This window comes from Amblyomma maculatum, chromosome 11 (assembly GCF_055883805.1).
Source record: "Amblyomma maculatum isolate TAMU_Amacu chromosome 11, ASM5588380v1, whole genome shotgun sequence".
NCBI lineage: Eukaryota > Metazoa > Arthropoda > Arachnida > Ixodida > Ixodidae > Amblyomma > Amblyomma maculatum.
In genome coordinates this window covers 65,651,826-65,664,355 of record NC_139354.1, presented here as the reverse complement: position 1 = coordinate 65,664,355, position 12,530 = coordinate 65,651,826, and the positions used below count along the sequence as shown (strand labels likewise).

General features: G+C 41.2%; 1 protein-coding gene and 1 long non-coding RNA gene across 7 annotated transcripts in view; one reads left to right on the top strand and one right to left on the bottom strand.

Annotated features, from left to right (window-relative positions):
• Window positions 1–12,530, top strand: part of LOC146174000 (uncharacterized) — a 77,820-nt gene that overhangs the window by 2,260 nt on the left and 63,030 nt on the right. The window lies entirely within an intron of this gene.
• The window catches only part of LOC146174001 (venom metalloproteinase Antarease-like), a 34,456-nt gene that overhangs the window by 13,359 nt on the left and 8,567 nt on the right, over window positions 1–12,530 (bottom strand). Inside the window, exons 4-10 of the mRNA XM_084583581.1 lie at window positions 6,894–7,017; window positions 3,946–3,990; window positions 3,765–3,883; window positions 3,492–3,563; window positions 3,272–3,405; window positions 3,153–3,202; window positions 676–784 (exon numbers count right to left, since the gene is read on the bottom strand). Coding sequence (XP_084439707.1) covers window positions 676–784; window positions 3,153–3,202; window positions 3,272–3,405; window positions 3,492–3,563; window positions 3,765–3,883; window positions 3,946–3,990; window positions 6,894–7,017 — 653 coding nt within the window. The remainder of the gene's footprint in view (window positions 1–675; window positions 785–3,152; window positions 3,203–3,271; window positions 3,406–3,491; window positions 3,564–3,764; window positions 3,884–3,945; window positions 3,991–6,893; window positions 7,018–12,530) is intronic.

Genomic DNA, 12,530 nt, shown 5'->3' with positions numbered 1-12,530 from the left:
TTAGCCGCATATAGTGTAGGCCCTAAGGTCTCGCATCAGTGTTGAAAAGCAAGCCTTGTATTTAGAACCTTTGTTTCAGTGTCTGTAAAATCCCACATTTATAATTATGAAGCGAATAATAAGGCATTGAAGGTTAGGACCACTTCACAAATAAATTTTAGGACATTCGAGAATCGTCTAATGTATCATTGTTTTTCTAAAAAATAACGCGAAAATTACACGTTTTCAATTAGAACTAGCATACATCCCCGGAAAGATCGCAAGTGTTAAACACCGATGGCTCGCAAAAATATGGGCACCTCTCTGGCCTACTTTTCCTTTTCTTCCTGACATCTCACCAATAATACCGCAGGATGGCACTTCTGAAAGTGTAAATTCATAATAGTTTTTTATTTATGTGAGCAGATAACTCGTAGGACTACATCATTAGCAGCAATTGCAGCCCTCGTTTTTTTTTTTGCCGTTTAAAAGCTTATATTATTACTTGAACGTCAAAAATTAAATTTTTTCACTGTAGTCTTTGCGGCTGTATGAAGTATACGTTATTTATTTCAGCACGCTATTTTTACGTCTCCTGCTTAATATATCCAGTCTAGTTCATAGATATTATTCCGCATAATCTGGTTGCAAAATATGTTTGGAATGAAACAATAACACAGTAAATTAGATACTTACAGGTGTCCAACTTCGTGTGTCAATATTCGGACTCCACGGAAAGTTCCAACGGTATCTTCACCATAACCAACCTTTTGTTTCCCGCAAGCTCCTCCTATATACGCGTAGCCTGATGGAAAAAAAAAGATGGCAGTTTTTGGTACCAAGTGCGCGGTACAGAAAAATCATGTATACGTTCTCTCAGCAAAAGAACAATTCCTGATAATGCATTCCCAAATAATTTCGCAATATTATTGTCACTGAAGTGTGAATAAACTATTATTCCTGTTTTATTCGCGAGTTGGTAACTCTAGTTTACTGGTTGACGCCTTCAAACAGCGAATAAGATTTTAAAATTAACTAACTATAATGTCTTCATGACGTCAGAAAAGTTGCGCCATCTAATTTTTTCCAGGCATCAATTTCAGGCAACTTATCGTGGCGCACAGCCCGCCGCGTTATTTTAACGATGCATGGATGAAGGGGGATGTTGAGAGAAAGTACACCGAGTATATTAAAGACACAGTATCATTCGCTTACCAAGATACTTTGTTGGGCGAGTTGGTACTTATTCATTATTAATATAAACAGTATTATTCGCATTCGCAGCTAACCCATTTTAGTCAAGGGAAAAAGCACGGCACTCGTGTACTTCACCATGTCAGTGACTATTAAAGGCAATAAGTGGATGAACGTTTCGGAGCATTCTGTTCTGCCGTTCCTTATAGCTAATAGCCTATGGTAAATCGAAACATGATTACCAACCAGATAATGAAATAACGTTATTGAAATTTTTTTGAAATTGACATTTAAAGTTTTTTCAAGTGTGAAACAAACCTTCTTTGTTGAGAAAACTGGTCGCGAAATTATTTCTTCTTTGGGTGCATTTTCGGGCGGATTTTATCGCAACAATTTCTCTCATTCTCACTGTGATTAACTCCTCGCGCAACCTTTCGGATGCACTTAATGAAGATCTCGGAGCATCATGCCCTGCCTCTGTGGCTTAACAGTTATGGTGGTACGACTTGCTGAACCAGAGGACTCCGGGATCTGATCCCAGTTGTGGCGGCAGCTTTTCGATGTAGGCGTAACACCACGCGCCCCCGCAGTTTCAGATGGAACTGTACGTTATAAAACGGCTGGTGGACTGAATTCCTAGAACCGTAGGAATTCCTAGAATTCCTACGCCGTCCGTCATAGCCTCTTTGGGACAATAATTTTTATAAACCTAACGAAACCAATCTCAAACCATCACTTTTTGCCTGCGAATAGGGCAGTTGTTGATACACCGGTGATTATTTTCGGGAGTTTTTTATTCCGTAAAGTCAATTTATTTCGCGTTTATTCTCCTCAATTTCAATGCCCTAAGCTACCAAAACCTGCGAGCTTTACCTTTACACAATGTTACTTCCAGGAAGGCCACGCTCAAAAACCTTACCGAACATGGAAATTTACATACCTTTAGAAAAAGCTGTGAATGAGAGCCCCTAGACCACAATACCGATGTCTGAGTTAAAAAGTTTAGGCAGATCTTTTTACTAGTGCTCGCTGCCCCTAATCACTACAATACCACGAAAGCATCTCGCACTTATTTCCCGCTATGTATCGGGAATTAAACCATTGTAAAGGAACCATTGCACCCTGAATGGAGTACGCCTTTGGTTGTTTCTAACGTAAGCCAGTTTTACTCCTCCTCTTTCTTCGTCCCCAAGAAGGAACAAGAACTCAGAACAAATACAGTGAGGATTTCATAATAATTCGTATTTCGCAAAATCACAAATGAAGGACACTGTCGTTAATATTTCTTAGGGCACCTTAATTTCTTATCTTAGTTAAGTTAAAGTTAAAGTTAAATTGGTTCACAGGAAGGGAAAGGCGCAGTAACTGTCACACTTGCTCTGTGGACACCCGAACCGCGCCGTAAGGGAAGGGAGGAAGGTGGGAGTGAAAGTGGAAAGAGAGAAAGAGGAGCCGCAGTGGAGGGCTACGGAGTAATTTCGACCACCTGGGGATCTTTAACGTGCGCTGACATCGCACAGCACACGGACACCACTTCGTTTCGCCTCCATCGCGGCGGCTGCGTTTCGATGGAGGCGAAACGAAGTGGCGTCCGTGTGCTGTGCGATGTCAGCGCACGTTAAAGATCCCCAGGTGGTCGAAATTACTCCGTAGCCCTCCACTACGGCTCCTCTTTCTCTCTTTCCACTTTCACTCCCACCTTCCTCCCTTCCCAATTTTAGTATTTGATTATGAGTGAAAAGCACAACTTAGCGGATTGCAATATATTCTTTTTTATAGTCATAGCCAACGCTCTGACTTGGGTCTCAGAAGCATAGCAAGGCTGAAGGACAATTAAGAAGCATTAAACATCTGGTGCCCGTAAGAATAAAACAAAAAATATAACGTGCGGCATTGGAAGGGCTAGTCTTGCTCATATCGTTCCCAGATAAGCATGTCTTCTATATTTCTCTGAAAAATGCAGTAAAAATGCACCTTACCCATGAGGCCATTGTTCCAGCCGTAGTACCCCCACTCAGCCATATCAAGCCTGCAATGAACGCGAAATAAAATGCATAAATAAATGAACATTGGCACTCCTGTTTGCTTCTATACACACCCTGTGACTAGGTAAACACCGTCGTAATCTTTGTATTTGTTCGGATTTGCATTAACGTAGTCTTTCCACTGACTGAGCGTTCGCAGGGCCAAAACGAAGTTTCCAGAGCGCTGCAAGAAAGTTTCTACCTGTGCCTGCAAACGAAAAGTTAACATTATTATAAGGTTTCCTTTCGCAAATTTAAGATGCCTAATAACTAAGAAATAAAGCCTTTACTTACAGTCATTATCTCCAGACAACGAAACTTGAGTCGAACCCTTGGACTGGAAACCGTCATGTACCTGACATTAACCTAATAGGGACAGGAGTGGTGAAAAATTTATCATTTGTTACATGTAGTAATCTATAGGATTCTCGAGACAGGCATCATTTCACTGTGCGAGAGATAACGTCAACCGAAAAAGAAATGTCAAATCTTTTCTTTTGTACAGTTACGAAAAACAAGAGCGGGGTGCAATCATGACAATGTGAAAAACAACCCACTGGTACTTACAGAATTCAAGGTGATCATCATGTACTTCATAAGAGTTTCCTTTGATGTAAACTGCGCTCTAAATGTGCTGTCGACTGCAATGAGCATTTCAGGGTATACAGTTTCGGGCACGGCGTTACCTGGAAAGGGGAAAAGGTGTAATGCCTAAAACGGGACATAAATAACACATTTATTTTTTTACCTTGGCGTTCGGTAATATTCCTGAACCGTGTGTTCACTTGCACACCTAAAACAAAGACGAGAGAGGAAGACGATTGTATCTTATTTCAACATTTACTTTTGTCGGGTCACTGCATGTAAATATTGAGTGCAACACTTCAAACCTCGTTAAACGTTAACATGCAAAACAATTGACCGCGCTGCTGTGTCCAAGGTTGAATGTTCTTTTCAAATCCTGACGGGTTTTGAGATCAAACACGTTTTAAATGCGCCGGTGTCCCTACGTAGGTGTTTACCTTAATGAAAAGTGGGGTGGGTAATTAGAAGATGAGTCTATCTACCTCGCCGTTATGACAGGACAAAACATAAACAGTATTATTTGTTCGGACCTCTGCCCTACCCAACAGCCTGTAGTACAAAAATGTAGGAATTTATGCTGAAATTTCAGAGCCGTATTTAAACGTGATATTGTTGTCACCGTTAAAAAAAAATAACAACCCAAAAATAAAAATAAAAACCAAACATGACTTTTCGGCTAGTCCGTATGGAAGCCTAAATGTTATTTTTTTTACGTTGCTGTTTTTGGTCGGCGTCAAATATGCACGTTTAAATCCATGCCGACCAGAAGAGCTTTCGTTAAAATCTCGATTTCTTTACAGATGTATTTATTCCATAATGACTAATTATGCTGTCATTATGCTTTGTGATAAATTATGCTCATTACGCATGCGGTAAGGCGAAATGCAGTTGCAGATTATAGCATTGGAAAGTCATTGAAATATATTAGCTCTTCGTGCTTAATGCACCGTGCCGATGTCCAAGCACGTCTAATGATTCAAGGAAGTCAGAATTACTCTTCAACTTCCACTACAGCCTCACCGAGTTCAGGCGACTAGGGAAATTCTATACTGTTCCAATAATGCGCAGCCTGTTTTCCTAATTTTTCTGTTCCTCAAATTAATTTTCTGCACGCTGGCTTGAGGGCGCTGAAATGGTTCCTGCGATTGACGCTATATATATAAAAAAGAATTTATAACACTTGCAACACATTGTAGTTGTACAGGCATGTCGCTCCCACTGATCTCATCAAAATTGAGTTAAATTACATATTTCCGGTCAAGGCAAAGACAATAAGAAACATTATGTTCGACACGTAAACTTCGCTTCGAATTTTCTGACACGTAATTCTATGATAGCATAGGCTAGCCCTCAGATATAAAACATCATTTAAACCAAGTCATTGGAACCTGCCTCTGTGGTCTAGTGCTAAGAGAATCCATGGTTCCTAGCAGGCAGTCTCTCACACCACCCTCTCTTAAATAATGCGCGGATCGAGTTGGCGGCTCCTGCCAAACATATGTCAGGAAAGCGTACGGCCAGTCACGGCGAGTCTATGTCAGCTGCCAGCTACAGCCTGTCAGAGCCATGATGGTGATGATTCGTTTAAAACCCGACGCGACGGTGGATTTTGTGGTGAACTCAGCATTCAATGCTGTAGCGTTAAAATGTACACTTTGAGCACTTTCATTAAAGCCCAAGTAGTGCTGACGTGCTCTACATGTTATCCCCCGAAGGCTCCTCTACATTATGTTACCAAAAGTATCCACTCTAACCCGGCCTTCAAGTGACATTTCTTATTGAAGCATCCATGATCGTTTTCAACTTTAGCTCCTTTATAGTTTCCGGCACGTGTGAAAAGTATACCGAACATGCGAAACTTGCCGCTCCTATGCCTTCCCTACTTCGATATAGCTTTTTTGTGGTCGCAGTCGCGATGCATCGAGGGGTCGGTGACAACGTCCAAAGTTGTGGACACGCCCTATGTCGCCTACGGTATTTATTGGATTTTGAACACAGCACTGGAGGTATCAGAAATTTTATTAGAACAGCAGCTCAGACTGTCTAAGGAGAACTTACACATTCCATACTTCGCTCCATTACCTCCTATCTGGCGCTGCCTAGGGCTAATTAGGGGAACCTACATTTTTGTTCCATATCATCTCACGTACATTTCTCGCTTTTTTTACGAATAAACTTTTAGTCTTGGTGGCGTTCTCACGCAAATATGGGGCAGTTGCTTAGGGACCGCTTTCATTACATACTGTGATAATTTAATTGTGCTACCAAAAAGAGTTTGGAAAGTAATGTTTGTATAACATCATTATACCAATAACGTTTTTCGCAGAAGTTCTATGGATATTGTTTGTGGATTTTAACTTTCTAAAAGCATGGTTTTGCTCTCAATTATGTTACCAAACCTTTTTATACCCATTCTTATTTTAACCTAATTAAAACAAAACCCATACGCTTTAGATTTAGAAAACGACACAGTTTTATGCCCTCGAACATCCCCCGCTTAATCGATGCTTAGGCCATTCTCATTAACCTGCGGAAACCCATCATATATTATCCAATCTTTCCCCCACAATTACAAGTTGTTCCGGAATGATGAACCGGTTTGCATAAATTATAAGCTTATTATTCTTAAAATACATTTCCCATTATGAAATTTTTATTTCAGAAAATGATATAGCGTAGCATTCAAACGTTCTTTTGTAAATGGCGCCAAACAGCAAGTCTGAATGTGTCCAGAAATATCTTAGGAAAATGAAAACAAAAATGTCAGCCTTATTTTCTCAATTGCGGCATATATCTGTCTAAACTTTGTAAAGAGCCCTCACGCGTTCTCTCCTCAAATAGCATTCACTCGACGAACGAGCTTGGGTTGGCGCTAATACGCAACCTTTATTAATATCACTGCGCTTCGTATAACTCGTGGTCACTGCAACATATGAGGATCTGTTCTAAGTACCAAATGATGTAGAGCATGTGAAGTTTTATGATTTGCTAGGCGCATATGTGTACTTTAAATATTGCCCTCCTCTCGAGTCAGTCAATGTAGACTAGCTGTTTATTTTCTTCCAAATACTTGGCAACTGTTTTACTCATTTATTTGTCTTTAATACGTACCTTTTGCTCCAAACGGTGAGGCTTCTTCCTTGTATTCGTAAAGAACATGTGGAACATGTCCTTTTATCGTTCTTTCCTGCCCCTTCAATGGCCTTATTCTCAACTGTGGTCCGAGGACACCTTCCTATTATTAAAGATAAATTGTCTCCTTAACCATAGGGACATTATGCCGTTCGATTGGTAAACGTTGTTGCCACAGATTACATTTTTCAGACGTTGCTTCTACTTTCATAACGGACACGTCGCAATAGCACTATTTATGTCCTACTTTCAATCATTTTATGTTCCCTCATCTTTAAATTTCGTAACACTGAAAAAAGGTTGGGTTGCGAGAAGCTTGCCAAAACAGGCAAGGGTATATATGTACGAAATGGCAGTGTTTATAGGGCGAGATAGATAGGAGAAAGTTTTAAATCCGTTTTCAATTTTTAATGGCGCGTGTCCATGATACGTGCCACGTAGCGCTGCCTATGGAATAAGTTTTGCACTAGCTCAAAGCATAATATAAAGTTCGAAATGCTGGGACATTTTAAGACAATGTTATCTTTGACTAGGTAGCGATTTATCGATACTGGTTACTTAACTTAAATGCTTTTGCTGGCAGAAAAACGCAATTTGTGAATGAAAATCATGTTGTAGTCAAACGCTACAGGCGGTAAATCCCAGCGGCTGCGTTTTGATGGAGGGGAAACGGAGAGACGTTCATGTTCTGTTCGAAGTGAGGGCACGTTTAAGATCCACAAATCGTCGAAACTACTCTGTAGTCCTGCACTACGGCTCCCCTTTCTCTCTTTCCAAATTCCATCCCATCTTCCTTCCTTCCCATAAAGCGAGGTGCAGGAGTCCACAGTAAAAGCGTTACCGATACGACGCCTTTTCTTTCCTTCAAACAAATAATTAATAATAATAATAATAATAATAATAATAATAATAATAATAATAATAATAATAATAATAATAATAATAATAATAATAATAATAATAATAATAATAATAATAATAATAATAATAATAATATTATTATTATTATTATTATTATTATTATTATTATTATTATTATTATTATTATTATTATTATTATTATTATTATTATTAAATCCCGCGTCAGACGAGTTTACTGGGTGAAGTAGGTTTTTCTATTGTCTGTTGAGATTCATAATAGGCGCACGAAAAAAAATGTGCTGTGTTTTCTGAGACTGATCCGGGGCAGCGCATTGGAGGCCGCAGAGTCCCAAGGGATCCCTGCTGACCTTCCCTAAGCAGTGCAACCATTCTTTAGGTTGGTTAACCTATTTCGGGAGTAAATAAAGAGCTTATCATCGTGCTCATGCATCTTCCTTAACTAACAATATCATGAAGGAGCAACTGCAATGTACGGCTAAATTTTCATTTTTCTCTACCGGTTTTTTTATTAAACTTCCGCAATATAGATCACTTATATATTACATATATAAGTGATATATTTTCTTTTTTGTTCTTTAGCTTGCTGCATGGACTTTATTACAACTTCCCCAGTGTCAGTTTCGCCTTCTAGTTCCACCAGTATGCACATCATGCCGTTAAATTCCATGGGCACTCAGGACTTGCAATGCTGCACTAAGTCGTACAACAGATCTTTTCTACCAGCTGCAATTCAAGAGTAGAACCCGATTCCTAAACATGTTGTAAAAGAATGCTATCCTAGTAGATTGAAATATAATCCCGCCGTGTCAACTTATATGATCAATTCTTGCCTCCCCCTTATTTTCATTACAGTGTCTCTGTCAGTTGAAGAGGTATTTTGTACTTGCGCCTCAATGTCTATGCTTCGCTTCAATACTGTCTAAAAGAACTTTTAGACGGGCTAGATGGTTTTCAGCTTCAGACTGCAGTGTCGTACACGTGTACTGAGGATGAGTGCCTATTATCATTATGGATAGGCAGTCGAAGGCTTCAAGGATGATGCAGAATCAGCAATAGGGAATGTAAAACGAAAACAGCATCTGTGATGAGCGACTTCAACGTCCGGGTAGGCAAAAAACAGGATAGAGTAGGTGAATATGGAAGTGACATTAAAATAGCTGGGGAGAGTTAATATTTGAGTACGCAAAAGGCATTAAATTAAAACTCAGGAAAACCTTTTTGAACATACGGAAGGCCTCGAAATTAAATACAGAAGAGCGTTATTCTAGATACTGAAAAAAAAAATGAAACACTTCATATTACAATCTATCCCCGGCATTGTGACGAATGTAGAGGTACAGGTGAGGCGCGATGAAGTGACGACTTTATGGCGCAGTATCAACTATGTCTACATTTAATTCGAGAACAAAACAGTTTGTAGGGAAGAAGTTCACGAAAGCATCAGCAGTGAGGGGAATCCAGAAAAATTCAGTATCTCGCTATAAAACAGATATACAGTTTAACCGATTAAAGCACACAATTGTAGAAGTAATGGATGATAATTTCAGACCCACGATAGATGTATGTAGTTGAATAAGAAAGGAGAGTACTGGCGCGCTATGTAAGCAGACGGAATATTTCAGAAATGGCAAAGACTGAAAGCTGCAACCCAAGGCACAGGAGAGAAATGGAAGAGCTACAAAATCTAATCAATAGGGGCAAAGTGTCTGACCTAAAGAAATATTTGATGGAAAAAGTCGAATATATTCTAAAGAGCGTTGGCAGTCTGAAAGCAGTGAAATAGGAATTTGGGCATAGACAAAAATCTTAGGTGGGCACTAAGGGACTAGTAATCTACTCCCTAGTAATCTAGGACTGGTAAGGGAATAGTAGTGTATGAAATAAGGGACATGGTAATCAAAGTATCGCAGGAGTTCATCTCTGACCTGCTCATTAGCAGTAGTAGTCAGAATAAAAGTGCAATTGGCAGTAGCGAAGAACAAGCAGACATTCCGCCAGTAACAAAGGAAGGAACCAGTAAAGCTGCAGAAACTGTGAAAATGGAGAAAGCAGCTGGGGGAAGATCAGGTCACTACAGATTTGTTGAAGGACAGGGGGAGGTCGCGTCATTCATCAGCTTGCTATATTCATTACATACAAAGTATTTACTAAGACAGTCGATTACAGAATCAGGACAACCTTACACTTCAATCAAGCAAGCAATGGATCAAGCAGTATTTTTAAAAAGGTACTCTATCATCTATCATACTCATATCATCCAGGTGACATAAACATGCTCGGAATATATTCAGCCTCTCTACATGGCATCATTGATTACAGGAAAGCATTTGACTAGGTCGAAAACTAAGCTGTCTTAGAGGCATTGTAAAATAAGGGTTTTAAATGAGCCATATTTGAAAGAAGTGAAAGATATCTAAGGTTGCTACACAACAACAATAGTTGTTCGTAAAGTAAATAAAAAAGTTTGTAAAGAAAGCTGTCAGGTAAGGAGACAGGAACTCTAGAGTAATATTCGCAGGTAACCTACAGGAAGTATTCAGACATTTGGAATGTAAACTGTTAGAAATAAATGTGGATGCAGAATCAATCAGTAATCTGTGATTCGCTGATGACGTTGTCTTGCTAAGTAACTCAAGGCAAAACTTCGAAAAATGATTAAGGACCTAGGCAGGAAAAGCAGAAAGATAGGCATAAAGTTTTATATGCAGAAGAATATGCTAGCTTTTAAGATGTGGAAAACCAGTTTCCTCCCCCTTCGCCGAGACCGACCACCACCCCCCCAACGAGCTTCATGGCAGCGCCGGCTGGGAGAGGAGGTAAATACCTCCCCTTGGGGGAAGGAGACCAGCGATGGGTGCGCCACCAAGACGTCTACGCGGGTTTCGCGAGAAGACGGGATGAGATTCTGGATCCAGCCGGCAGCGAGAGCGGTGGTCTCCCGCCGCCTCTCCCGGCAAATGCCGAGGGATAGCGGGCACGGACTACGCTGCGCACACGGGAGGACCCGTCGTGCACGACCGCCCATTTTCTGGCTCCCAACGGCGAAGCGACCGGTAAATACCGCACGCTCTCGCCGCCTCCCGCGGCAAACGCCGTGGTATGGCTTCGTCCGAAGAATGCGGCGCGCACGGGAGATCCCGGCCGCCATATTCACGGCGCGTTAAATGTCCGCCGCCGAAATCGCACCCCCATTCCCCAGCCGGTGAGTCAAAAGTCCTTCTTACGTAGCCTTGCCCTTCCAAGGCATGCTCTGTATTATTTGCAAGTGCAATAAATAGCATTGGAGTATTAACTATGTGTCTTCTCCGTCCTTTGTCTCCTTTGTTCCCTCCGCGGGTCGCCAGCGAGAACGTTGCACCTGCGGAGTAGGAGCGGGGCGGAAGACCGTCCCCCCTCATACCCCCACAAAGGCCGCGGAAAAAAACAGCAGTTTATAATACGAAGCGAAATACTGGATGTTGTAGGCGAATATATTTATTTAAGACAGGAGGTAAGCGCAGAGCAGGATAATGAATTGGGAATAACTTATAGGAGGAATTGGAATGGATGCATTTGTCATTACTCGTAAATGATGACTTGCAGCTTATCGGCATTGCTCAAGAGGAAATTATATAATAGTTGCATGTTATCGGCACTCACGTGTGGAGATGAAATGCAGAGGCTAACGAAAAGGGCTCAATTTAACTTGAGGGAAAAGGCGACATCTATGAATCGGAAAGTGTTGTGTTTTTAAGTGATAACAGGAATACAGAGTAGGATTGAGAAAAAACTTGTTTTAAGGAAAATGAAATGGACATCAAGAAAAATTGAAAATCGGCAGGACTAGTAGTGAGGAAAGAAGATAACTAATGGGCTCTAATGTTAGCTATTTGGGTTCTAAAGAAAGTCACCTCATTTTCCTGTGTCAGCCGCTGCTGAGCCATCTCAGCCTTTCCCTTGTGTCAAAGCTCGCTCACCTCACAACCGTAGGTCTCGCTGACCTCGGACGCTTCTTTCTCAGTTCCAAACTGTTTAAAGGAAGCCTTGTGATTTCATGACCTAAAAGATTGTTAAATGTTGCTACTCCCGCAGCTAGTTGCATAATACAAGGCCTATAGATGGCAAACCTCATTTTATGAAAATTCGCTCTGGCCTCGAGAGGAGCATAGAGGAAGCACATTCCCGCATTCCTCTTACAATCATATTTTACCACAGGTTATTCATCACCGAAAGCAAGCTGAACGAAGTGTCTCTCTCCTACAACATTTGTACCTTCCTGCCCCACTTTCCACCTTATGCAACAGCTCTCGCTCCTCTCTAGCATCATCCCCTCCGACAATTTCAAGCTCCTCCTCTTGCGCGTTCCTTCGCTCTCACATTGAGCTGCCGCTTCCACATTATTCAACGTCAGGCTACTTCACATTGCAGTGCCCTCATAGTACGCATCATTTGGCCTTTTCATAGCCAGCTAATTCCATTGCAGCTGCCCTCAAGGTTCTTCCCTGGCGGCTCCACTATAGTTGCAAATTTCCTCTCTCTTTCCATAGACCATTCACCAAGCCACCTCGCAACACGAGGTATCTCATCCTCTACGGCTCTTCGTTCTTCTTTACTTGGTGAAACGCATTTCCTTCTCTACCCTGCGCACCTCCGGTTCTCTAAACCTGCACATTTATTGTACCACTTCTCCCCCTCCCCCCCCCCCCCCCACACACACCCACTTAAGCAATTCAGCCATCTGTTGGCTCTCGCCAA